Raw genomic sequence first — 22543 nt, forward strand, 5'->3', positions numbered from 1 at the left:
CCAGGTGTGATGTGGACAGCTACATGTACTACATCTGGCCCACAGAACATCTAAATGGCAACCGGTGTTATATGGAGTTATTCATTATTTCTTCAGACACTTTACATATTGAACAATCCTGAAATATTTCTTTTGAGCAGAAAGTTTTGTGATGTGATGAAAAGGTCTACAATAATACTCAAATATCAAAGTGAATATATGTACTGAATAAATTATTTTAAAATCTCAATAGCTACCATCATAGACAGAAGAGAATTTTCTTCTTGCAAAGGACTCTAACCAGAGCCCCCTTCATGTCTCTGTTCCTCAGGCTGTAGATGAAGGGATTCAGCATGGGAGTCACCACTGTGTACATCATAGCCATGACAGTATCCTTCACAGTAGAATTATTAGCAGACGGACATAAGTACAAACCAATGACTGTCCCATAGAACAGTGACACCACAGACAGGTGGGAACCACAGGTGGAGAAGACTTTTCGGATACCTCGAGCAGAAGGAACCTTGAGAATGGAGGAGACAATTCGTGCATACGACACAATGATGAGCACAAACGGAATGACAAGAATGATGCCTCCAGTGATAAATATCACCAGTTCATTAACATGTGTGTCAGAGCAAGACAGCTTCAGTAGAGCAGACATGTCACAGAAAAAGTGAGGAATCACATTGTCCTCACAGAATGACAATCTGGTCATAAGTAGGGTGTGCAACATGGCATGGAATGTGGTCAGCACCCAGGACAGCAACACCAGACTCACACAGAGCTTAGGACTCATGATGCTGGTGTAATGAAGAGGGAAGCAGATGGCTACATAGCGGTCATAGGCCATGGCCACTAGGAGGAAGCTCTCAAGGTCTGCAAAAAATAGGAAAAAGTACATTTGTGTCAGACAACCTGCATAGGGGATAGAGGGGACTTGGTTCTGCATGTTCTGCAGCAATTTGGGCATTGTGACAGAGGAGAAGCAGAGGTCAGAGAAGGACAAGTTGCTGAGAAATGAATACATGGGTGTGTGGAGATGGGAGTCCAGTTGAATGAGGACAATGATGATGAGGTTCCCCAGGACAGTGGTGAGGTACATGGCCAGGAACAGGACATAGAACAAGTGCTGGTGCTCCAGGGGGATGGGCAGGCCCAGGAGGAGGAACTGGGAGATGACACTTTGGTTTCTTTTTGTGTTGCCCTGCATCTAGGATCTTTAAGAGAAAATAAAATGCCCTTAAAATCAAAATAAAAGCAAACATATGTATAACATGTGATCTGTAGACATGTTCTCCAATACTTAATCTCATCTTCATACCTGAAAGCTGAATCTGCAACCAGAATTACACCATGTATAAATCTCAGCCACCTAGCATACTTTTTTCCTAGTTAGCATTAGAAGCAACAACATTGACCCTTTTCTCCCATCTAAAACCTACTCATGGGCCAGTTCTCCTGATGATGATGGTATGACTATTCACTCAGTGACTACAACTGGCTGTTCTTCTAACAGTATACTCTGTATCACTGTTTCTGAACATTTTCCCTTGTAATGATCTACCTCCAGCCCTCAAATTGCTCTCCTGGCATCAGTTGCCATCTGAACTTCATGGGTACACTTACCACCTTCACTACCCTACCATCAAATGCTGAGTGATTAGCTCCTCCTAGAGTTACCAGGCCATCTTCAGATCAACAGACCTCATTCCCCCCTGGCCTTTTCCCAACCCACTCCTCCATTTTTCATGTCTCAGTGTGAATGGAATCTAGACTCAAGTCAGAATCTTAAGAGTTTTCTTTCTTTTATTTGCTCCTGTAACAATCTAAGAAGTCCTACAGATTCTGTGCTTCCTTTTATCCTGTGTTTTTTCTACCTTCCCTGTTTCCTTATTCCCTCCCCCTCTTTATGCCTTTTTAGTTTTTTATTAATTTAGTTCTTTGACAATTTGATTCATGTATATAATGTATTCTGGTTACTTTCTCCCCCACCCCACACTTTCACTTTTCTGCCTCCCACCCCTATTAACCATCTGTTTTGTTATTATCTATCCCTCTCACAGATTCATGACTTTCATTTTGTTTTGTGACTTATTTAGTTTATCTAGGGACATCTGTGTTACCACTAGATTGGAACTATCCATTAGAGTCTGGTGGCTTGGTGGTACCCAAACAAAGACAATGATCACCCTTTCCCTGAATCTATCAGTACAAAATAGTTCAGCAGTTAGGGGTAGAGCTCTGTCCACACCTAGCTGTTGATGGGTCCATTCTTATGTGGACACCCAATGCATTCATTCATAATTATTGAGAGCTCATGACTGCAATCACTGTGTACTTCCCAGAAGGTGGTACTTCACAGCCCTTCTCCCTATATTTTACCTTTTTCATTCTTTTCTCCCTCTCTTCCAAAGTGCTCCTGGAGCCTCCAAGAAGATGGCATGAATGTCTTATTTAGGGCTGAGTTGCTATGTAGTCCCATACTGGCCTGGCCTCAAACTGACCCGTCTCCTGTCTTCACCTCTAGAATGTTAGGATTGCATTGTGTGATGCTATGTCCAGCTTCGATTCTCTTTCTAATTGAACTTAACCCATTTCCCAAATTTGAACCAGGCCAATATTATATCTGGATGGTTAGACCAGCTTTAATTTCAATTCCCTGCTTCCATGCTTACCTTGTTTCAATTTCTTTACTCTCTGGCTGTCTGGAATGAAAATCTGGTGATCATTACCATGCTGAAAGTTTCATGAATTCTCACTGTTTTTAAGATGAAGGTGAAATTTGTGTAAGGCACAAAAGGCAAAATGTTCCACATTACCATGTGACCCACTGCATAGACGTGTCCTACACAGCAGTGTGGGACTGCTCAGTCATGAGCTCTTCACACCAGTTTTTCACAGTTGCTGTTTTTTCTATCTGGGCTCATCTAGGCTGTGCTTGCACTTCACCTGGCTTCTACTTTTATTCTCCATGAATATGGCATGTGATTCGATGAGCTAAATCTTTCATGCCTTTCTAGATGAGATCCACTGCCATGTTTGCACTGCATCCTATGTTCATCCCATGGCACTCAAGTTCCTGATCACTGGTTTGACTGACTTCATACTCCTGTGTAAACTCCATGCAGGAAAGACTGTGTCGCCATCTTGTGGCATGGATAGCACCTGGCATGGTGCCTGGACATGACAAACGTCTCATGAATTTTTGTTGGCTGTCCCTCAGACTGAGACACAGATTCCTTCAACTTTAAGGGCTGTGAACACTCATCTAAGTTGAACACTGCTATTATACCTTCCCAGAAGGAGTCCCTTGCTTGAGCTATATAGCACTAGCTTTGGACATCTTAATACATAATTGGGTATAATATATCTTGGGTATAACTTCAGGTCTGTGGAAAACATTATGCTGCCTAAGCATGCTACTTTTTATCCTAAATGACCTGAAAAAAATCTATCATACATTATACACAAATTTTTTGTCCTTTATGTTGATATATTTGTGATTTGTTAATATTAGAATAAAATAATGTGATAGATTTAATTATTTGGGATGAAAGGAAGGAAAGGGGGTAATTTCTACTCTTGAGACCACACTTCAGCTTGTGTCCAGATTCAAGCATATGTTGGGGGCTTCAGAGCTGACTAAGAAAGCTGAAGAGGAACAATGAGGCACATGGGACCTTTTCCTCTAAAGATAAATAACTGAATCAAATACTAGAATATTCACCCTGCTGGTGCTGATAGTGCTCACTTGATTGCTTGTTTCTGTGCTTCAAACATAATATGCTGGTACTACAATAAGGAAAAGCATTATTAAAATTTTGTACACATGGCTTCTCAAATTGCTGCATTTCTGAGAAATGAGGAAGCTCTCAATTTGGCATCTAGATTTTCTAATAATCAAAACCAAGGGATATCACCTGAAAGACAGTGCCACTTATTAGGAATATAAATTTGAGCCATTACCATAATGGTGTCTCTTGTCTCCCTCACCTTGTACATGTGCTATTCTCAGTCAAGGCTGAAAATAAGAGTCATAAAGTACAGAGCTTCCAGATGGAGATAAAGCCCAATGGTAGAGTACTTGTCTAGCAGGCCAAAGACACTAAATTCAATCCCCAAAATTCAAAAATAAATAAAACATGGCGGTTTCTAAAAACATACTATACACATGAAGAAACTGATTGCTTTGCTAAATGCTAATATTGACATGGTAGGCTTGATGTAGAACCTAAAATTCTACACATTAGAAGTTCAAACTTTACACATTTAGTGATAACTCTGCTGGTCTGTGAATCACACTTAGAATAGTAAGATGATATGATATATTCTTTGAGGACAAACTTCTAAACTGTTTCCTAAATAATGTGATGGTCATAACCTCTCAGAGGGAGACTGTCTAAAGTATTCTGAAGTTCCTTGAGTATTTCAACAATATGGCCAATATAGCCAAGGGTTAAAACCTATGTATCTAATGTCTATCTCACAGGGATGCCATCATGCTGAAATGACTCAATTTGTGAGAATGCATTTTCTACTAATGCTAATAAATGCTGTCTTTAATAAATGACATAAATAAATTCCATAGAATGTCATAAAACTGATAAAATCAAAAACCTCAAGTTGCAAGGTCACTAAGACATCAGCTGATTCACCCTCCAGCCAACTTACCCAGAAATATCTCAGGGTGACTCCAGGGTCTGGTCTAAAATCTTGCTTCCATTTATTCATCATAGGCATATGAAGAATTGTCTCTAAGCTGTCAGCTGTGTGTGCATCACCCCTGCTAACATTTCTCATTCTGCTCATCCCTGGGCCTAGGGGGCTCCACATCCCAGAGGAGCCTATGTCCTAGAGGAATTCATTTAAAACAAAGCAATTATCCAGAATCCTCCCAGAACAATTCTCTAGAAGCCTGTGTTTCTGATTATAGCCCCTGATTACACATGACTATACTTTGGAAAATGGTAGGAGTGGAAAGAAGCTGATGGGTGGGTGCTTACTCATCGCCAAGGTCCTGTGTCAATGGAGCTCATATTTGGGGAGGTAGTGAAAGAGGTCAAAGGAGCCAAAGAAAGTATCAAAGACAGTGAACACTTTATCTGGTTTTCCACAAGAAGCCACTAGATGTTTTGAAGCAAAGTACCATCATTAAAGACATGTGCTTGAGAAAGAGTCCCCTGGTATATACTCAGACTCTAAGCCAACTCCCTCTAAGCGGGTCCTAGAATATACAAGCACACTGCTAATGAGACTCTGACTTGCATGACCCAATTTTGCACACATGGCAACATAAGATGAACTCCTCTAAACCATGTTCAATTCACCCTTAAGTCAACATACAAAAGTACAGACTCCTACTTCATTAAGTTCATTTCACCTCTTCACCTCCATAGGAAAGCATTGGTATCGCCCACCACCACCATCCCAACATTCTCCATATGTACCTGAATACCCCAATGCCATGTTCTTCTAATCCCTCTAAGCAACCTTAGAGCCGTAGATGACATTTGGAACTCCTTCCACTGCTTCTCCCAGATTCCCCTTGCACTTTTATCTGTGCTTCAACTTTCCATGGTTTTACTTATTGACAGCGAATTATGAACCAAAATTGTCTTGATAATTCTAGAAATAACTAATGGCTAAGTTTTAAATTGTTGCATACTTTTTCAAATATTTATTGGCCATTTCTATGTCCTCTTTGAGAGCTTTCTATTCAATATTTTTGTCTCTTTGTTGAATGATATAGTTTGGAGTGTTTAATTTTTGGGGTTCTAGATATTAATCTTCAGTTAGATGTACAAATGGCAAATGTTTTCTCCCAATCCATATGTTTTCTCTTGGTGATCTTATTTCCTTTGCAGTACATAAGCTTCTTGCTTTCATGTAATCCCACTTGCCAATTCTTTGGGTTATTTTCTGTGGTATTTGGGGTCCTTTCCAGAAAGCCCTTGTCTACACCTATATCTTATAATTGTTTGGATTATGTCTTCCTGTATCAGTTTCAAATTGTTGAGTCTTTCACTAAGGTCTTTGATCAGTTCCCAGTGGATTTTTGTACAGGGTGAGAGATGGAGAGCCAGTTTCACTCTTCCACAGGTGCATATCCAGTTGTCCCATCAATACTTGTTGAATGTGCCTCTTTATCCAATATGTGTTTTTTATACCTTAGTCAAACATAGGTGACTATAGCTGCATAGATTGGTTTCTGGGTGATCTATTCTATTCCATTGCTTTAGGTGTCCATTTTGTGGTAGTACCATGGAGGACTTGAGGGTGGGGTTTGGTTTTGTTCCTATGGCTTTATAGTATAATTTAAGATTGGGTATTCTGCATCCTTGATGCAGGGGAGGTGCTTGGACCTGCCTCAACTGAATGTACCAGGTTCTGTTAACTCCCCATGGGAGGACTTATCTTGTCAGAGGAGGGAATGAGGGCTGGGTTGGGGGGGAAAGCTGGGGGGGGGCAGAAAGAGGGAAGAGAGGTAGATCTGTGGTTGGTATGTAAAATGAATAAAAAAATCTTAATTAATAAAAAGATTGGGTGTTCTGGTATTTCTAGCATTGTTCTTTCTACTTAGGATTACTTTATCTATTTGGAGTCTTTTGGTGCTTCCATTGAATTTTAGGATTCTTTTTATTTTTATGAAAAATGTCATTGAAACTTTAAGGTAATACAGGCATTTTTACATTACTAATCTGACAACCCAAGAATATGTGAGGTTCTTCCACCTCCAAGTGTTCTCTTCAATTTCTTTCTTTAGGGTCTTAAAATTACTTCTTTGATTGTGTTTATTCTTGGGTATTTTTAAGCTACTGTGAATGGTAGTTTTGTATTGATTTCTTTCCCAACAAGTTAGTTGTTAGTATCTAGAAAAGCTACAGATTTTTATATCCTGCTAGTTTACTGAAAGTGTTTATCAGATCTAAGAATTTTCTATTGGTCTTTAGTGCCTTTTAACTATGGAGTGAGACATCTACAGATTGAGACACTTTGACCTCTTCCTTTGTTGTTTGTATATCTTTTTTTTCTTATTGTATTACTCTAGCTAAGACTTCAAGTGCTCTATTGAATAAGAGCAGAGAGAGTGAATACTCTTGTCTCATTTCAAATTTTGGAGGAAATCGTCAAGTTTTTCCCCAGTTAGTACAATGTTGGCTATAAGTTTGTTTTATAGAGCCTTTATTATGTTGAAATGTGGTGGTATTTTATTTGAGCTTTAATAAATAAAGCTTGCCTGGAGATCAGAGGAAAAAGGTCAGCCATTATAAGCAAACAAAGAAGTCAGGCAGCAGTAGCACAGGCCCTTAGTCCTATCACTTAGCAGGCAGGATCTCTGTGTGTTCAAGGCCACACTGGAAACAGAGTCAGGTGCGGTGACACATGCCTTTAATCCCAGTACCAACCAAAGAGGTCTGGTTGTCTGTACAGACAGAAAGTGACAGAGCTGTGTAGGAAGAGAAAGTGATGTAGCTGGGCTGAAAGAGCCAATGAGAGAACAGAACAGAAAAGACATATACAGAAAGAAGTTCTTTGGAGTTGGTGAGGTGAGGTTAGTTCGTGGTTTGTCCTATTTCTCTGATCTTTCTCTGAGGCTTTAACTCAAATTTCTGGCTCCATGTTTTTTATTTATTAAGACCATTTAGAAATTTGTCTACAGTTGGCTTCCAAACTTGTGGGACAGGAACTCACAAAAAAGTCACTTGCCTGTGGCCTTGCAGGCCCCAGCTTGGCCAGAGTCCCATGCCGCCGGACCTGCATGCAGCCAGAGCTGCACATGGCTGGAGCTGCATGTGGCTAGAGTCTTTTTGGCTTTCTTTTTCTCCTGGTGAGAGGTGGGCTCTCTCTGGATTCCCATTTTGAACTGTCACCACACTAGGTAGCTGCTTTGAAATTCCCTCAGACATCTACTGTTCTACTCAGTTGACAGACTTATAAGTCAATTAAGATATCGTAAAGGGTGAAAGTAGTTAAAAGAGAATTTTTCCCACATTAAAAAATGGGATACATTTTTACTATGGAAGGAATTTGGTCTCTATTTGATAACACATTAGGCAGTCTAAAAATGGAATAATTAAATGAGAGGATAATTAATGTTGATGGGATATATATAACAGCAATTATGAATATTATTTGATTGATCATTTTTATTTTAGCATTAAAAAGGTTTGTCAATTTAAGTGCCAAGATAAAAGCTTTAGAACCTGTTAAAATGAATCATAGAGAAATTCAGACCCAGACAAGAGAATTTAAAGGTGAAATTATTTCAAGATTGAATTATATGTTTACAGAAAGACAGCCTGATTTCAAACAACCAAACTTAATCTATCTGGTAACCTTACAGGAACAACCTGCTCTAGGGTATGTACAAGTTAATTGGACTCCAGTGGAAATGTTAGACTTAAGGAGATTTAAAGACGCTATAGTATCATATGGCATGCATTCTCCATTTGTAAAGCAGATACTAAACTCATGGTCAACTTGTAATAGAATTATTCCTCAAGACTAAAAAGAATTAATTACAGCTATCCTAGAGGCCAGAGCACAATCACAATGGAGAGCAGGTTTATTTCTTTATGTTTGCAGTCAGAATTTTCAGGGGGTTCTTCCTCAATCAAACCTGATTTTCTTTAACTGAGAATGAATCCACAGTCTCTCATTATCTGTGGGAACAAAAGCACAACCTCTTCTCCAAAGTAACATATCTGTTGACTTCCATTTTGAAGTCAAGACATTTTTTTAAATATATAGGTTGGTTTAATCTAGCAGCTTCCATAATCAAATGTGTCTTAGCAGCTATTGCTTCTTTATTAGCAATCAGAAAATCTAAAGACAACACAATAACATACAGAATCCAGACTCTATGTATTTCCCATCTTTACTTGGCTTTTTTCTTTTATATTAATTTACTCAATTTTTAAGGACTTTATTATTTTAAAACTACATATTTCTTTTTTGTGACTGTCTATATCTTCTCTTTTTTCTCCCAAGCCCCTGTGTATTTTTAAACACACTGTAACCTGCCTAGAGATTTTTTTCTGTCTGAATCTGTCTTTATTGTGTATCTGTAATATTTTTCTGATCAAATGAGATTAATCTTAAAATGCTATGTCAGTCACCACCAGTGCAGCTTAGCTTAGTGCATGGTGGTAGTGCATAGGAGTTGGTGGCTGGCACTTCCCTCAGGCAGCTGCTGGGAGATGCATCTTGGTATTGTGGCCAGCATGAGAGACAGGAAACTAGGAAGCCAAGTTTGGCTCCATTTTGGGGTGTTTAGAACCTTTTTTAAGCTTTCTCAGATTTTATGTGGATGTAAGTGCCAGACATTTGGGCACCACATGCAGGCGGAGTTTTCCTGTCCCAACCATCTGCTCCCAAATAGCCACCAGAATCTTAATATTGATTATAAATGTTCAGCCAATAGCTCAGACTTATTACTAACTATCTCTTACAACTTAAATTAACCCATTTTTATTCATCTATGTGCTGTCCCAAAGCATGAGGGAGGCATTTACCTCTCCAACATGTCTTGCTTACTCTCTGTCTGGTATGTGACTCTTCTCTAACTCCATCCTTCTTCATCCCAGCATCCTTAGTTTGGTTGTCCTGCCTGTACTTCCTGCCTGGCTACTGGCCAGTCAGATTTATATTAAACCACTTGAATGACAAATCTTTACAGTGTACAAAAGAATTATTCCACAACACTGGGGACTTGTCCTGAGGGCAGATCATCCAGTGTCTCTCTTGGCTTACCATTGGGCTCCATTTCTGATTTGCCTGACTATCAGGAGGCTGCATGGCTGAAGATGTATTTGGTCAACTTCTCTGCAATATCCATCTCTTTCTCTGTGCTTTTCAGTCATCCTTTCACTTCTTTTGTGGATTTCCAAAATGTTTCACTCTCTTTCTCTTTGGAATAGGGTCTGTTTTCTTTCCTATTCAGATTCTTTCCATTAGCTCACTCAGAGGTAGCAATTAGTCAACCATCTGATACTTTTAATGACCTCTTGAATTGGTTTGCATGGGTTGTATTAAGATTTTGGAAGGATTCTCTATGCCTCCCACCTCTTGTTCCCTCTCCTCACTGCTGACTCCTGCCATGAATTCCAAGTGTTTGCAGTTCCCAGGGGGGATTTCCTTGCAGCTCTCTTCTCCTTTCATCTCAGCACTCCAATCATAAACCACATGTCAAAACTTTCATTTCCTCTTCCCTTTTACAGTAGACACATAGAGAAAAAGACCCCCAACAAAGGAGAATGGATACTCTGGAAGCCAAAATTCAGTCATTTCTCTAGGGCTGGGTTTTTTTAAGTATCTGAAGGGTCTTCCTCCCCTAATTTGGGGTAGGTCAGTTTGAAGAAAGGCAGGATGGCCCATTGGTCTACAACTGTTGTGCAAACATTCCCTGATTCTACCTTAAACTTGTTAAGGCAATCCATCAGCAGGAGGCCTACTCAAAAGAGAAAAGCCCACAAGGCCTTTGTTTTAAGTTGTCAGTATTTGTCCCAGGTCAGGAGAGTAAGGAAGAAGCCAGCAGTCTTGGAAGTTCACAGTCTTTATTACCTTGTCCTGACTTTTTCCCTATCTGCCTATCAGGGAACCTGTCTAATCCCTAGACACTTATGACCATCTGCATAATATAACATACACCAAAACATCACATTGTAGTCTACAAATATGTAAAGTTATTTGTTGGTAGAGGCCAGAGGGAGTAGGGGGAAGGAGGAATGGGGAAAAGTTGATTGATGACCTCTACATTGTAATTAGATATGAGTAATGTCAGCGTGCTGTTAAGTCATCAGGTGCCCATACCAGAATGTACTATATATTTCTGTTTTAGTTAGGGTTTCTATTGCTGTGAAGGTACACTATGACCACAGCAACTCTTATAACAAAAACATTTCATTGGGTGGCTCACTTACACTTTCAGAGGTTCAGTCCATTATCATCTTGTGGGGAGCATAGTGGCATGCAGGCAGACACAGTACTGGAGAGGTAGCTGTGAGTCCTACATCTTGCAGGAAACAGAAAATGGATTGAGATACTAGGCAGTATCCTGAGCATAGGAAACCTCAAATCTTATCCCTCTCACAGTGACATACTTCCTACAACAAGGCCATAACCACTCCAACAAAGCCACATCTCCTAGTAGTGCCACTCCCTATGAGATTATGGGGGCCAATTACATTCAAACTACCACAAATTCCAAAACCACATGGTTTTGAATGCTTCACCACAAGGAAATGATAAATGTAGAATTGGAAATATTTATCAGTTGGTACTTGGTACATGAGATTCAGACCTGAGTTTAGAGCCCCAACACTCACATAAAAAAAATCATGGTCATGTGCCTGTAACTCCAGCACCATGTGGAGTAGAAACAGGAGGATCACTTGTTACTCTTCTTTTTTTTTTTTTTTTTTTTTTTTTTGGTTTTTTGAGACAGGGTTTCTCTGTGTAGCTTTGCGCCTTTCCTGGAACTCACTTGGTAGCCCAGGCTGGCCTCGAACTCACAGAGATCCGCCTGGCTCTGCCTCCCCAGTGCTGGGATTAAAGGCGTGCGCCACCACCGCCCGGCTTGTTACTCTTCTTAATCAACTGTACATTTTACTTCCACTATTTTAATTACCTGGCAATTCTATAATATTTAACAAAAATTTCCCTAGTAAAAAAAGAGGCCAATAATAACATTGATATCAATTATCTACTATTGCTGCCTGGGGGACCAGCCTCCAGATAGCCCAAGGGTTGAAAGGAATCCACAGCATCAGTGTAAACTAAGACTTTTCTATCTGAGGGGGTTAGGGAAAAAGACACTCACATACTTTCTTGATGGTTTCCTTCTTTATTCTCCTCTGTTCTTCTCTCCCTCTACAGCTTATATACCTAAATAGAATCTTTCAGGCAGTACACAAATCACAATGTGGTTATGTTCCATTTTTCAAGTGAATGAATATAGGTAAAAACATGATTTTTATCTCCCTTACATGATTAAAAACAGTCATCATGATAACCCACATACAATACATCTGAGTAACTTGTCAAAGATTAATAGAACATGAATAGGCGAGAAGCATTTTTCTCGGTCAACTATTTTGTTGGCAGGCTGAAAATTGTGGTTACAAAGAAAAGAATCAATCACCTTGTTATCTATCTTGAAAGGTAATTATATAAGCAATCTTAAGGAAGTCACAAACCTAAACTTCTATACATAAAAAACAGTCAGTAAGCTGAATTTTGGATCTTCAGGGTACATATGCATTCATCAATAGTTTATTTTTTTTAATTTTATAAATAATTTAATTTTATATATCAGCCATGGATTCCCCTGCCCTCCATCCTCCCACCCACAAACGCCCTCCTCCCAATCCACCCCCCATTCCCACTAGGAGGCAAGGACTCCCCTGAGGATTCAGCTCAGTCTGGTATATTCAGTTGAGGCAGGTCCAGTCCCCTCCTCCCTTCACCTAGGCTGAGCAAAGTGTCCCAGCATAGGCCCTAGGTTCCAAAAAGCCAGCTTATACACTAAGGACAGGTCCCGGTCCTACTGCCTGGGGGCCTCCTAAATAGTTCAAGATAATCAACTGTCTCACTTATCCAGAGGGCCTGATCCAGTTCCATGGGGGCTCCTCAGCTATTGGTTCATAGTTCATGTGTTTCCACTAGTTTGGCTATTTGTCTCTGTGCTTTTTCCCATCATGGTCTCAATATCTCTTGCTCATATAATCCCTCCTCTCTCGCGCCAATTGGACTCCTGGAGCTCCATCTGGGGCTTGGCCTTGGATCTGCTTCCATCAGTCACTGGATGAGAGTTCTATCATGACAGTTAGGGTATTCAGCCATCCGATCACCAGAGTAGGTCAGTTTGGGCCTTCTCTCGACCATTGCCAGTAGTATATTGTGGAGGTATCTTTGTGGATTTCTGGGGACCTCTCTAGCACTCTGCTTCTTCCTATTCCCATGGGGTCTTCATTTATCATGGTATTTCTTTCCTTGTTCTCTCTCTCTCTCTGTTCTTGATCCAGCTGGGATCTCCTAGTCCCCTAAGCTCTCTTTCCCTCAACCCATGCCCTTCATTATCCCCCTCACGTCCAGTTTGCTCATGTAGATCTCATCCATTTCTCTGTCATTGGATGATTCCTGTGTCTTTCTTAGGGTCCTCTTTACTAGGTAGCCTCCCTGGAATTGTGAGTAGCAGTCTAGTCATCCTTTGCTTTACATCTAGTATCCACCTACGAGTCTGGTTATTCTTTGCTTTACATCTAGTACCTACTTATGAGTGAGTACATACCATGTTTGTCTTTCTGAGTCTGGCTTACCTCACTCAGGATGATTTTTTCCTAGATCCATCCATTTGCCTGCAAACCTCATGATGTCATTGTTTTTCTCTGCTGAGTAGTACTCCATTGTGTATATGTACCACACTTTATTTATCCATTCTTCAGTTGAAGGATACCTAGGTTGTTTCCAGGTTCTGACTATTACAAATAATGCTGCTGTGAACATAGCTGAGCATGTGCCCTTGTGGTATGATTGAACATTCCTTGGGTATATGCCCAAGAGTGGTATAGCTGGGTCTTGGGAGAGACTGATTCCCAATTTTCTAAGAAAGTGCCATATTGATTTCCAAAGTGGCTGTACAAGTTTGCATTCCAACCAACAGTGTAGGAGTGTTCCCCTTGCTCCACATCCTCTCCAGCATAAGCTGTCTTCAATGTTTTTGATCTTAGCCAGTCTGATGGGTGTAAGATGGTATCTTGGAGTTGATTTGATTTGCATTTCCCTGATGATTAGGGATGTTGAGCAATTCCTTGGATGTCTTTCAGCCATTTGAGCTTCCTCTGTTGAGAATTCTCTGTTTAGTTCAATAGCCCATTTCTTAATTGGACTGTTGGTTATTTTAATGTCTAATTTCTTGAGTTCTTTATATATTCTGGATATCAGCCCTCTGTCAGATGTGGGGTTGGTGAAGACCTTTTCCCATTCTGTAAGCTGTCACTATGTCTTGTTGACCATGTCCTTTGCTCTACAAAAGCTTGTCAGTTTCAAGAGAACCCATTTATTGTTTCTTTCAGTGTCTGTGCTACTGGTGTTATATTTAGGAAGTGATCTCTGGTGCCAATGTGTTCAAGACTATTTTCTACTTTCTCTTCTATCAGGTTCAGAGTAACTGGATTTATGTTGAGGTCTTTGATCCACTTGGACTTCAGTTTTGTGCATGGTGACAGATATGGATCTATTTGTAGTCTTCTACATGTTGACATCCAGTTATGCCAGCACCATTTGTTAAAGATGCTTTCTTTTTTCCATGGTACAGTTTTGGCTTCTTTGTCAAAAATTATATGTTCATAGGTGTGTGGATTAATGTCAGGGTCTTCAATTCAATTCCATTGGTCCACATGTCAGTTTTTATGCCAGTACCAAGCTGTTTTTATTACTGTAGCTCTATAGTAGAGCTTGAAGTCAGGGATCATGATGCCTCCAGAGGTTGTTTTCTTGTACAGGATTCTTTTGGCTATCCTGGGTTTTTTGTTTTTCCGTATGAAGTTGAGTATTGTTCTTTCCAGGTCTGTAAAGAATTGTGTTGGGATTTTGATGGGGATTGCATTGAATCTGTAGATTGCTTTTGGTAAGATTGCCATTTTTACTATGTTAATCCTACCTATCCATGAGCATGGAAGATCTTTCCATTTTCTGACATCTTCTTCAACTTCTTTTTCTCGGGGACTTAAAGTTCTTGTCATGCAGGTCCTTCGCTTGCTTAGAGTTACCCCAAGGTATTTTATATCATTTGTGGCTATTGTAAAGGGTGATGTATCTCTGATTTCCTTCTCAGCCTGTTTGTCAATTGTGTATACCAAAAACTGTGATTGCATCTTTTCAGCATTAAGAGAATAAGAGTCAGTCTGGCTCTGGGGACTCAATTGTTTTCCTTAATCATTAACCTGAGTTGTGATCTAAAGCAGTTCCTTAGGTGGAACTCATAGGCCTTAGCTGTGAAACATATCCTTGCATTTATTTTTATTCATCAAAACTCTGTATAAGCTATCATTATTATTATCAATTAGACAGTACAATTTAGGGAAGAATCATCTTCATGACAAACCATATATAAAAATGCCCAGTAGAACTGGATGTTTCCATGAGATAAAATAGGCAGTGGGGATCTCCCCAGACCTATTCACACTAGGCCAGGTACCAGAGAAAGATAGCAGCAGCAAACACATAAAAGCACAGCAGCACCAAAAGGCATTCTGGAGTCTGGAGTCTTGTGGCCTTGCCTAAATGAGGTTTACCCACCAGAGAGTTTCCTCCTGGTGGGCTGACACCTTAAACTTCAATTGCCACCTGCTGCTCCTCTGACATGGCCATCAGCAATCTACTACATAAATAATCTCAATCATTACCATCATACCATCATTTTATTCTTACAAAATACTCTTCCCAGAGCTCCCTTTATGTCTCTGTTCCTCAGGCTATAGATGAAGGGGTTTAGCATTGGATTCACCACTGTGAACATCATGGCCATGACACTCTCCTTCACAGTAGAGTGGTTAGATGATGAACATAAGTACAGACCAATGACTGTCCCATAGGACAGTGACACCACAGACAGGTGGGAACCACAGGTGGAAAAGGCCTTATGGATACCTTGAGCAGAAGGAACTTTGAGAATGGTGGCAACAATTCTTGCATAGGACACAAGGATGAGCACAAATGGAATGACAAGAACAAGGCCTCCAGTGATAAATATCACTAATTCATTAACATGGGTGTCAGAGCAAGACAACTTCAGCAGAGCAGACATGTCACAGAAAAAGTGAGGAATCACATTGTCCTCACAGAATGACAATCTGGCCATGAGTAGGGTGTGCAACATGGCATGGAATGTGGTCAGCACCCAGGACAGCAACACCAGACTCACACATAGCTTAGGACTCATGATGCTGGTGTAATGAAGTGGGAAGCAGATGGCTACATAGCGGTCATAGGCCATGGCCACTAGGAGGAAGCTCTCAAGGTCTCCAAAAAGCAAGAAAAAGTACATTTGTGTCAGACAACCTGCATAGGGGATAGAGGGGACTTGACTATGCATGTTCTGCAGCAATTTGGGCATTGTGACAGAGGAGAAGCAGAGGTCAGAGAAGGACAAGTTGCTGAGAAATGAATACATGGGTGTGTGGAGATGGGAGTCCAGTTGAATGAGGATGACGATGATGAGGTTCCCCAGGACAGTAGTGAGGTACATGGCCAGGAACAGGGCATAGAACAGGTGCTGGTGCTCTGGGGGGATGGGTAGGCCCAGGAGGAGGAACCAAGAGATGACAGTTTGGTTTCCTTCTGTCATGCTGTGTCACCAGAATCTTTAAGAGAAAATTTACAAAGTCCCTTAAATTCAAATAAAACTGAACACAATTCTATCATCTACAATCTGCTAAGTATTCTTCAATAACTGATTGCATCCTCATAAACTGAAAGAAAATAAGAAAAAGAAAATAAATTTCTTTCTTTTGTTTGTGTATTTTGACACAGAGTCTCTCTACTTAACCTTGTCTGGGCAGTAGCTCCCTGTGTAGACCAGGTGGGCCTGGAACTCACAGAAATATGCCTGCCTCTGACTCCTGAGTGTTGGGACTTCAGGTATGCACCACACCTGGATTAAATTTCTTAAATTTAGCCCCATGAATAAGTCTAAGCTGCTTGTCAGATATTTTCACTGGTAGTTAGATACAGTGAGATTGGCTGTTATTTCCTATCTAAAACACTCCCACAGGTGACCCTATCTCCTGATAATTCAGTGGCCTTTGGTTCTCAATAGTAGGAGTATAACAGGGCCATCTTTATCTCAATAGATCTCGAATGCCCTTTTCTCATCCAGTTTCTCATATCTCAGGGGAAGAAATCTTGTCTCACATTAGAGATGTAAGAATTTTCATTCATCCATTCATTCCCATCACCATCAAAACCTAATCCAGCAAATCCCAGAGTCTGTCATTTCATTTCTTTCTAAGCCATCCATGCTCATTTCAATGCCACACTGAAGCTGCCATTGTATCTCATCTAGATGGTTTGACTGCCCTGTTAGAATATTTCATCTCGTTTCTTCCATACTCTATTTCCATCTTCTCACATTATAGCTCTCTGAGATGAAACTGATTATCACTCTACTGAAAGATTTTTTTGGTTTCTCCTCCTTCTCAATATAAAGCCAAAAATCCTTTTAAAGACTGTAAAGAAACCAGTATCATCACAACTGATCCTTTCCTGCCTCCACAGTCTCACCTGTTCCCATAATAACTCTCATATTCCACTGTCATCAACACTGTACTGAAAGGACATAGCGTCTTGACTCTGGGCTACCACAGTTGCTGTTCCTTTTGCTTAGTGCCATCTTCTCTCTGCTCCCATTTCACTTGGCTTACTCTTTAAGTACATTATATGTGTCTTGATCTACTAAATCTTTGGTTCCTTTTGAGACAAGACCAGATATCATGTCCCCACTGTACCCTGTTTCCATTCCACAGCCATCAATGCCCTAATCACTGGTTTGAACTGACTTCTCACCATACTGTGTCCATGCAGGAAGGCTGTGTCTGCCTTCATCTTGCAGCAAGACTACCTGGCATTCTGCCTGGATATGTTGTTGGTTAGGTTATTTTTGTTTGTTTAGTTAGTTTTTTAACTCTTTTTCTTTTTGACCCACCACCCAGCTCCCAAATAATCACATGGAGACGTATTTCTTATGAATGCCAAGCCTTACCTTGGCTTATTTCTAACCAGCTTTTCTTAACTTAAATTATCCCATCTACCTTTTGCTTCTGGGCTTTTACCTTCCTATATACCTTCCTTTACTTCTTAGTCTGTGGCTTGCTGTGTAGCTGGGTGGCTGGCCCCTGGAGTCCTCCCATCCTTCTCTTCTCACTCTTCTTTTTTCACTCTTTCCCTCTTCTCTCTTCTCTCTAAATGCCAGCCCTGCCTATCCTTTGTCTTGCCTCGCTATTGGATGTTCATCTCTTTATTAGACCAATCAGGTATTTCAGACAGGCAAAGTAACACAGCTTCACTGAGTTAAATGAATGCAACACATATTTGCATCATTAAACAAATATTCCATAGCATAAACAAATATAATACATCTTCAACTAATATTCCACAACATTTCCACTTTTTGTCTACATAAAAATGAAAGGTTTTAAGTTTGACATAATAAAACTATATACAACAAAAACAGTTATCAAGTAAGAATGACATTTATAATATTCCATCCATTTGTATTTATCAAATTCAGAGAAAATACTCCATAATCTATCTTATCTTAGTGATCCAAAGTTTTATACCTAATTTACCTTCCCCTCATAACTAAGGAAAACTATAACTCTAATTATTTAGTCTTTAACTCCATCAAAGATCCAGAAGGATGTAATCTAACAACAGAGACATCTGGCTGCCTGGACAGACACACAAAGTTCCTTGCAATGTTGGGGCATCCATCTTCAGCCTACAGGCCTAGAGTATCTGGCAAACTTTTCAATGAAGTAGGAAATTTGAAGGACTGTACTGCCATGTATTGGCAAAATTTGTCAGTCACTCTCCTGTGTGTCCTGCAGAATGTCTGGCAGACTTATCTATGAAGCAAGAATTTTGAAGGACTGTTCGCCTCATTTTGGCAAAGTTCAACAGTCTTATTCCTTTGTGTACTGATTATCCAGTTTGTACAGCAAACAGTCAGCAGTCAAGGAAAAATCAGTTTCTTGCCCAAATGGCTACCCTTGCCACATTGAAAGCAAACTCCATGTGGAGTTTCTTCAATGCCCATCATCCTTTTATGAGGTAAATTTGTGCTGCCAGGAGCAGATGTTTCTCAATGTCTTGAAAAAAACTTAGGTTATTAAACATCTTTTTTAAACATCTTAAATGCCATATTCTGTAGGTCTTTGAAGTGTTTGAAAACAATCTATTTGTCTCAAATATACCTGTTTAACCTTGAAAAATTCCTAATGTGACTACAAGTTTGATTATTATAGATTAACTATTAACTTCATTTTTATTATTCATTTCATTTTTAAATGAGCTGCATAAGCACAATACCCCAAACAAGAGTAGAAACATGTATACAGTGTAACAAAACTAACTTTAAATTTGTATCAATATACCAAAATATGCAAAGTATCTGAGATTAATAGTTGTCTTTTTATCCTGTATTCATATATTCCCTTAAATGATAACAAATATCCACAACCCACCAAATAACCAGAGACCACTCACCCCATCTCTTTGGAATGTGGGCATCATGTTCTCCAGAATGTTTCCTGTTGTCTGTAGGTGAAGGCATCTTTAGGGATCCCTGAGAAAACTGAGATTATGGCAAAGTCCTAGGAAAAACAGCTATAATCCTTGATGATATATATCACCTGTCAAGATTCAGGAGGTATCCCTTGATCAAACCTGATATATTTTAACCTGGAAGGAATCCTCTCATTTCCTATGGAAATAAAAGCAAAAGTTCTTTTCCAAAGCAATGCATTTTTTTGAGTTCCATTTTACAAAAACATTTTTTACTTCCATTTTAAAGTTAAGGCATTCCTAAAGTGTATAGGCTGGTTTAATTTAGCAGTCCAGTTCACTATCCCATGTCTGTCAGCAGCTGTCATTTGCTCATGACATTCACAAAATTCAAAATTACATAACATTCAGAATCCAGACTCCCTGTATATTTCTCATTTTATGTGGCTTTTTTCTTTTATATTACTTTTACTCTCTTTAAAGACTTGATTATTTTTAAACTACTTATTTTTTTCTATGATTGTCTATATCCTTTTTCTTTCTTTCTTAAGACTACACACATTATAAAACACACTGGAACCTGTTCAGAGATTTTTTTTCCAACTGGATCTCTCTTTACTGCTTATCTCTAGTCTTTTTTTAACCATGTGAGCAAACTTTGAATTGCTAAATGTAGTTGAAGTTTTCTCCAGTCTTGCCCAGCCCCATGGACCCCGCAGCTGCTTATAAAATAATCACTCAGAAGCTTGTATTAATTATAACTGAACAAACATTAGCTCAGGCTAACTATTGACTAGCTCTAACACTTAAATTAACCCATAATTCTTATGTATGTTTAGCCACGTGGCTTGATACCTTTTCTCAGTTCTGTCTTCACATCTTGCTTCCTCTGTGTCTGGCCGGCGACTCCTGACTCAGCCTTCCTGTTCCCAGAATTCTCCTCTCTGCTTATCCCACCTATACTATACTTCCTGCCTGGCTGCTGGCCAATCAGTGTTTTATTTATCAACCAAATCAGAGCAACACACATTCACAGCATACAGAATGACATTCCCATCAGCTAAGCTACAGCTGGGTCCTCCAAGAGGCTCTATTGGCTGGCTCCACCACCTTCTCCATCCCTGAAAGCCAAGCCTAAAACTTGAGGCCTAGTCAGAGGTGAATTTGACCAGTAACTGCATTCAAACCCCTAACTATGGAATGCCAGTGCCCTTCACTGTGGTAGGTGTTTTTTACTTAGTTTTTTATTCCTACCTAACATACCAGCTGCTCAAGGGCTCACTGTCAAGCAGAAACACTTAAAGGAGCTGTAATCTCTCTCTTTTTTTTAATTTTCAGCTTTCTCAGGCCCTGTGTGGTAAAACAGGCCTCATGTTGGAGCTCCAAAATGTTGTTGGTTGTTTTTTTACTCTTTGCTGTTTTGGAATCCCTCCACCCAGCTCGCAGATAAATTCATGGAGACTTATTCTTGCTTATGAATGCCTGGCCTTAGCTTGGCTCATTTCTAACCAGCTTTTCTTAGCTTAAATTATCCCATCTACCTTTGGCTTCTAGGCTTTTACCTTTCTGTATACCTTTCTTTACTTCTTACAGTGTGGCTTGCTGTATAGTTGGGTGGCAGGCCCCTGGATTCCTCCTCTCCTTCTCTTCTTACTCCTCTTTTTTCACTCCTCCCCCTTCTCTCTTCTAATTATTCTCTCTGTATATCAGCCCCACCTTTCCTTTCTCCTGCATTGCTATTGGCATTCAGCACTTCATTAAACCAAACAGGTGTTTTAGACAGGCAAAGTAACACACCTTCATGGAGTTACACAAATGCAATACATCTTTGCATAATTAAACAAATATTTCACAACATAAATAAATATGACACATCTTCAACAAATATTCCACAACATGGTTGTGAGCAGTTTCTCAATACTTGTGTGTGCTTGGAGCTAAGGCATAGGTAGAAGCCTGTACATCTTCTCAGACTCACTAGCTTAGAACCATGTAGCTTTTGTCACTGTTACAGAATTCCCAGTGTAACTTCAGGCCCACAGACATTAGTCCGTCCTATACACTATGACTTATTCTCAACAGATAACCAGACAACCTAGTATGTGTAGCTGAACTGGTGTTTTGTTCCTTAGGTAATAATATCCATATGATTCATTGGTATTGAGATGAGAGCTACTAATTTGATAGGTGATTTGGGGAGAGAGGAATGAATAAAGGAAATTTTGAAACTCCATTTCAGTTTGTCACCACCTGTTTAGGTCAGGTGCCTGAGATAGAGAGACACTTAAGAAGGCTTTTAAGACACATGAGAAGTTCCTCCCTTGAAGAGACACAACTGAACCCAGTTGCTGCATTTTAACCTTATAAATGGTATTTACTCTAGCCATACTAACAGTTTTTACATTTAGACATCACCTTCCAGTGTTGAAGTTGGAAAAGCATCAGTGAAATTTTATGTTATAACACCTATCTCAGAATGGAGTTTCCCTGAGAAATGAGCAGGATACTCCTCTGATATCAAGGCAGTTAGGAAGAACCACAAAGCACAAGGACACTGCTTGCAGAAAGTCCCACTGATCAAGTTCCGGGGGTTCAATAATGGTGTCTCATTTTCCTCATATGGTACCTGTTCAGTTCTCAGTCTGAACTGCACATAAGAGTGACAAAAGGTTTAGATTTAGTCATGGAACTAAATTTAATTTAGATGGGAAATACCTCTTTATCCTGAGTTCTGATTCTGTTCAGTAAGTCTTGTATGGTCTCAAAACTCTACATTTTAAACATTCTAACTTTGTATTTGACGATGCTAATTCTGGTGGTCTGTGGACCACACTCGGATACCCCAACAATATAGCTCACTTTTTAAAATACAGTTTTTAACACTGTCTCCCAATAATTGTGATTATAATCTCTTCAAGGGGGTTATCTGAGGCTTTTTAAATTCCTTGAATATTGCTACTCTGAGAACCAGCTTCCAGCAGCTCAGGGATTTGGGGTGGAATTCATGGAGTCAATGAACTAATCACTCAATTGACTTTTCTATCTGAGGAAGTAAAACTTAATTCTCTGGGGCCGGCAAAGGGGGACTAAACTTAACTCTCTGAGGCTGATGAAAAAGGGAAACACACATACACACACACACACACACACACACACACACACACACACACACACACACCTCCAACATGTCAGGATCACACCTAGCATGCTGATGAATGGGAACCTTCAGCAGGTCAGAGACACTGAAGAGGAAATATATGGCAGATATAGGGCAGGC

At 39.9% G+C, this 22543-nt stretch overlaps 2 protein-coding genes across 3 annotated transcripts; both read right to left on the reverse strand.

The window, feature by feature from the left end:
• Nucleotides 1-238: 238 nt before the first annotated feature.
• LOC128122965 (olfactory receptor 1468-like) lies at nucleotides 239-1192 on the reverse strand. Its single transcript, XM_052758866.1, has one exon. The coding sequence runs from the start codon at nucleotides 1190-1192 to the stop codon at nucleotides 239-241; it is 954 nt and encodes a 317-aa protein (XP_052614826.1).
• Nucleotides 1193-14149: 12957 nt separating this feature from the next.
• On the reverse strand, nucleotides 14150-17609 carry LOC128121836 (olfactory receptor 1-like). Of its 2 annotated transcripts, none has more exons than XM_052756868.1 (2): nucleotides 15422-16338; nucleotides 14150-14438 (listed from the first exon to the last, which is right to left on the reverse strand). In XM_052756868.1, the coding sequence occupies exons 1-2, from the start codon at nucleotides 16328-16330 to the stop codon at nucleotides 14385-14387; spliced, it is 963 nt and encodes a 320-aa protein (XP_052612828.1). In that variant the 5' UTR covers nucleotides 16331-16338; the 3' UTR covers nucleotides 14150-14384. The 2 variants fall into 2 exon arrangements, with proteins under 2 accessions (XP_052612828.1, XP_052612829.1); XM_052756869.1 differs by lacking the exon at nucleotides 14150-14438 and adding an exon at nucleotides 17600-17609 and having other exon boundaries at nucleotides 15392-16320.
• Nucleotides 17610-22543: the final 4934 nt, after the last annotated feature.

Source organism: Peromyscus californicus, unplaced genomic scaffold (genome assembly GCF_007827085.1).
Source record: "Peromyscus californicus insignis strain IS unplaced genomic scaffold, ASM782708v3 Scaffold_3__1_contigs__length_106647218, whole genome shotgun sequence".
Lineage (NCBI taxonomy): Eukaryota > Metazoa > Chordata > Mammalia > Rodentia > Cricetidae > Peromyscus > Peromyscus californicus.

Bases quoted from the DNA above. Each gene is read 5' to 3' on its own strand.
- LOC128122965 (XM_052758866.1), bottom strand. From the start codon at position 1,192: ATGCAGGGCAACACAAAAAGAAACCAAAGTGTCATCTCCCAGTTCCTC.
- LOC128121836 (XM_052756868.1), bottom strand. From the start codon at position 16,330: ATGACAGAAGGAAACCAAACTGTCATCTCTTGGTTCCTCCTCCTGGGC. The intron at 14,439-15,421 runs GTATTTTGTAAG...CCTGACTTCAAG, and splicing joins TAAAGGGAGCTCTGGGAAGA to CTCTACTATAGAGCTACAGT.